The 4,927-nt window shown below is 23.3% G+C and overlaps 1 protein-coding gene across 1 annotated transcript; it reads right to left on the bottom strand.

The window, feature by feature from the left end:
- Nucleotides 1-1,838: 1,838 nt before the first annotated feature.
- Nucleotides 1,839-3,850, bottom strand: Phum_PHUM475870 (ATP-binding cassette subfamily E, member 1; the record flags this gene model as incomplete). Its single annotated transcript, XM_002430337.1, has 8 exons — nucleotides 1,839-1,985; nucleotides 2,100-2,372; nucleotides 2,490-2,630; nucleotides 2,730-2,969; nucleotides 3,047-3,127; nucleotides 3,215-3,483; nucleotides 3,561-3,660; nucleotides 3,842-3,850. 8 exons carry the CDS (start codon nucleotides 3,848-3,850, stop codon nucleotides 1,839-1,841), a joined length of 1,260 nt encoding a protein of 419 aa, XP_002430382.1.
- Between the last annotated feature and the right edge of the window lie 1,077 nt (nucleotides 3,851-4,927).

The following is a 4,927-nucleotide window of genomic DNA, read 5'->3' on the forward strand; positions in this document are numbered from 1 at the left end:
TTTAAATAAAATATTTTCTCTTATATTAATTTTCGTTTCGGATCAATTTTTTTAAAAATATATCATTAAATGATCAATAGAAAGGTAATTTTTATTGTTTACATTCAAAAACTAGGTCAGATAGAAATTACATTACTTAGTAATATATCACGGCAAAATAAGCGATTAGCTTTAAAATAAATAATTTCCTTTTTACAATAAATTAAAAAATTATAAAGTAGTTTAATTTACTTTCTTTTGTTCGAGAAAAAGACCGTATAATGACTGTTTTAGTTATAATCAAGCTGACCTTGGCGGTTAAAAACTTACCCGACTGCCATCTATGGACGTAACAAGAACTAAAATTCAAATTCTATTTCATAATAATAATAATAAAAAAAAATGACTTCATAAAGAATTGCTAAAAGAAAAATTTGAAAGGAAAAGTTTTTTTCTTTCTTTTTTAAAAGAGAGAGTTTTTTTTTCTTTTTCTTCTTCTTCTTTTTTTTTTTTTATATCGCATAACAAACTTGTAAATTTACTTTTGATTTCATTTAAATTTTTCTTCTGCTACCCTTCATCCCTTAAATTTTTTATATGACAAACAAATATGTCATTGAGCAAGGGGAATAAACAATTAAATTTTCTTTAGGGAAAAAACTATAAACTATAAATATAAATTCTATTAATATTATTTTTCTGTTGTTAACCTTTTTTAACCCAGTTACAAGGAATAAATGATTGTTTTTAATAATAATAATAATAATTTGATTTGACAGATTTTTTTTTTTTTGTCATGAATTAACATCCAACAACTTTCACAAACTTATATCAAAACCATTGTAAATTTTCTTTATGCAACAACCACTACAAACAATAATAATAATAATAATAATACATTTTGCAAAGTCAGTTAAAAAAAATTATTATTAATAATAATAATATATAAATAAACAAAAGTTATTCTTAAAAAGTTTTTTTGAATGGAATGTATTATTATTATTATTATTATGTGATTATCCATGTAATTTATACGTGGATTTATTTTTCGGTCATGGTCATGATTTAAAATATATATATATTGATTTTTAAAAAAAACCTGAAACTTAAGGCCATTATTATAATTATTAAAAAATTTTTTTATTTATTTTGTACCTTATTAATAAGTGAATAATAATACAATTAAATCTGACATAAATCTATCTATTACTTAATAAAATAAATCATACAAAAAAAATATTAGGTAAATAATCCTGAAGGATGAAATATTGAATGTTTTTTAATAAAACAAACAACCATTTTGTAATTTTTTTTTTTTTTTAAATTTGCCTGAGGTTTTTTTTGAATTATTTAAAATTAAATAAATAAAAATAATATCAGTATACCCTGCAAAAAATTAAAATAAAATGTTAAATAACATCAATATTATTATTATTGACAACCCTACGATATAGTTCGTTATAAAAAACCGTTAAAATTTTATTTACCGGATGTTGTTTTCTTTACAATTTTTTTTTATTTTTTATTTAGAATTTTGCTATAAAAATATAAAAATTTTTATAATATTTTGAAGTATTTACCCACAACCAAATTATTATAATTAAATTACAAATAATTAATTTAAAAAATTGTTTTTTTTTCTCCTCCATTTTGTGTGATATAAAAATGTAATTTTATTGCACTCAATAATTATTTCGTATAAAAAAATTAATAATTATTATTATTATTATATTAAATATCATATTTCGTACGTATAAAAAAATATTTGAAAACATTTAGAAAGAAAAAATTAAAACTATTATCATTAGCAATAATATTTTTTTTCTGCTCTCCTTGATTTTATCATTATTATTCTATTTTTAACTTGATTTTGCCCTTTCGAAAACTTCCCTAGATATAATAAGTCTTTGAATTTGAGCAGTTCCTTCGTAAATTTGATAAATTTTAGCATCTCTCATTAATTTTTCAACTGGATACTCGGTGTTGAATCCGTTACCACCAAATACCTGAAAAATGGAAGTAAATAATGAAAATTTTGACGATTTTGTGTGTATAAAAAATGATGTTACACGTGTTAAACGTAAACTCACAAAAAAAAAGACAAAATAATTTTAGCTAACCTGTACAGCATCCGTGGCACATTTGTTAGCAATATCAGCTGCCAAAGCTTTAGCAACTGATGCATAATATGTATTCCTTCTACCCTGGTCAACTTCCCAAGCTGCTCTCCACCATGCCAGTCTGGATGTTTCGACACCAATAGCCATTTCTGCCAATAGAAAAGCTACAGCCTGATGTGAAAAAATAGGTACTCCAAATGTTTTTCTTTCCATTGCATATTTTGAAGCTTCATCTAAAGCTCTTTGGGCGAGACCAACAGCTGCTGCTGCAACCTATAAAAGGAATAATTCATTGTGCTTAATGTTTTTATTATTAACCTTTGAGAAAATTTATTTTTCGAATTGTAAAAGCAGTTAAAAATGTTACACACTAAATAAAATTAAACTTACTGGTGGTCTTGTTCTATCGAAAGCACCCATTGCTATTTTAAAACCGTCACCTTCTTTCAATAAAACATTTTCTTTAGGAACTCTAACATCTTCAAATGTTATTCCTCTTGTATCTGATGCCCTTTGACCCATATTTATTTCCTATTAAAAACAATTACTTTAACAAACTTTGTTTTATAAAAATTAGAAACTGACTAAATTTCTGCAAAATTGAAATGAATTATTTAATCGAATACAAACCTTGCGTCCCACTGTAATTCCTGGAGTATCTCTATCAACGATAAATCCGGTGAATGCTTTACCAGCAGGGGTTTTAGGATTGGGATCGGTTCTGGCCAAAACGAAATACCAATTTGCAACTCCACCATTTGTGATCCACATTTTTTGACCGTTTATTACATATTCATCTCCTTTTTTTTCAGCTTTTGTTTTCACTCCACTAACATCAGATCCTGCACCAGGTTCAGTCACACAATAAGCCTAAATTTAATAATAATAATAATAAGTAATACAATAAAAAAATTATAATATTTTTACAATTAATTAAAATAACATACAGCTACTAATGGTTGTTCGATAAGCCTGCCTAAATATTTTTTCTGTTGCTCTTTATTTCCCGCTATTAATACTGGGGTTTGCTAAAAAAAAAAAAATTTTTTTTTTTAAGTTAAAATAATGACATTTTTTTTTTTTTTTTGGTTATGTTTACAATATATATTATTTACTCCTAAACAAGTACTCATTAAAGCTGTAGAAATACCAGTACAAGCATAAGCTAATTCTTCAGTTATAAGGCATTCATCGAAAACTCCTAAACCGAGACCACCAAGTTCAGATGGTATGCCTGGGTTCAAAAGTCCAATACTATGAGCTTTTTTAACTAAATCCCAAGGATATTCTCCTGATTTATCATATTCTGCCACTTTGGGTATAATTTCCTCTCTTGCAAATTTTCTAGCAAGATTTTGAAATTCTTGCTGTGTATCATTGAGTTCTGAAAGAATATCGTAAAAAGGTAACCTCCCCGAAAAACAAACAACGTCTAAATTTACAAGTCAAAGCAAGACTTACTAAAACTAATTCCTGTTTCAGGGATTGTATTCGATGCAAATCTTGTACAAGATGATTGAAAATTTCTTTTCAAATTTTTTTGAAATAATGTCTTAAAAGCCTAGAATCAGATAAAAGTCAAAATGATATAAAAAAATTATTTGAATTTCCCGCCAGGTTCAATTGAACACCAGCATGTTTAAACATTTGCATACAAAATAATTTATCTCAAATCTTTTTATTTTTAAATCAATAAAACAATACTAATTAAAAATAATAATAATAATAATTAAAAAACCTACCCGACTCATTTTTAATAGATTATCCTTTTCGAATGTCAACAAATAAATTTTCTCTCTGAATCATTCAATTAGATTAATGAACTTTGAACCAGGATAAAGTTCTAAATATAGGCTAGAAAAATTTTTTTAAAATTAAATATAAAATATATACGAAAAGAAATGATTTTAACTTTTTTTTCTTTTTCAATTAATTATAAAATAAATATTTAGAGAAGAAACTTTTATTTAAAAAAATTAATCTTACCTGACAATGTTGTTAGGTCGTATTGTGATTACTGACATACTTAATTGATTTTAGAAAATGGCCGCCACACTTGTTTTGGTGGAAGATTTTAAAAAAAATTTATTTTTATTTTTATTATACAATTTAAATTTAATTTATGATTTATAATTTTTAATACAAATTACTATAGTTTAATTATTTTTAAATTAAAAAAAGAATTTAAAAATTTATTAATTGTATTTTTTTTTTGGCTTTATTAATTATATTAAGTCACTCCAAGTTTATCATTTATTTTTACTTAATAAACAAATATAATATTTATATAATTTATTTATTTATTTTTGTTAAATTATGTTTATTAAAACGTAATCAATTTAACAAAAATAATTTATAAAAATACTTTTTAAAACGGTTATTATTTGTGTGTCATTTCAACAGATCTCAACAAATAATTTTTTTTTTTTTAAATTAAAAGTTTTTTTTTTTTTTTTCGAATGGTCCCGATTGTGTGATGTCGAAAAAAAGCAAACGTTTAAGTATTAATTTTTTTTAAAAATAATAATACATTTGTTTTATATTATAAATAATAAAAAATTTTAAAGTGTCTATTTTTTTTTTTTAATTAAAAAACAAATGAATTAATAAAAACAAAAACAATAATCAAAAGTATAAGGAAATTAAGACTTGAATGACATCTATGGTCAAATATAATAACTATTATATAATAAAACAGTCTTACTAGTTTATTAATTTAACACCAGGACTATTTAGTTAATATAAATATATATAAAAGTAAAATTTAAAATTTTCGAAAAAATATCATAGATGGCAAGAGAATGCAATAACAAACTAATTATTTTTAT

Source organism: Pediculus humanus, genomic scaffold (assembly GCF_000006295.1).
Source record: "Pediculus humanus corporis 1103172108253 genomic scaffold, whole genome shotgun sequence".
Taxonomy (NCBI): domain Eukaryota; kingdom Metazoa; phylum Arthropoda; class Insecta; order Psocodea; family Pediculidae; genus Pediculus; species Pediculus humanus.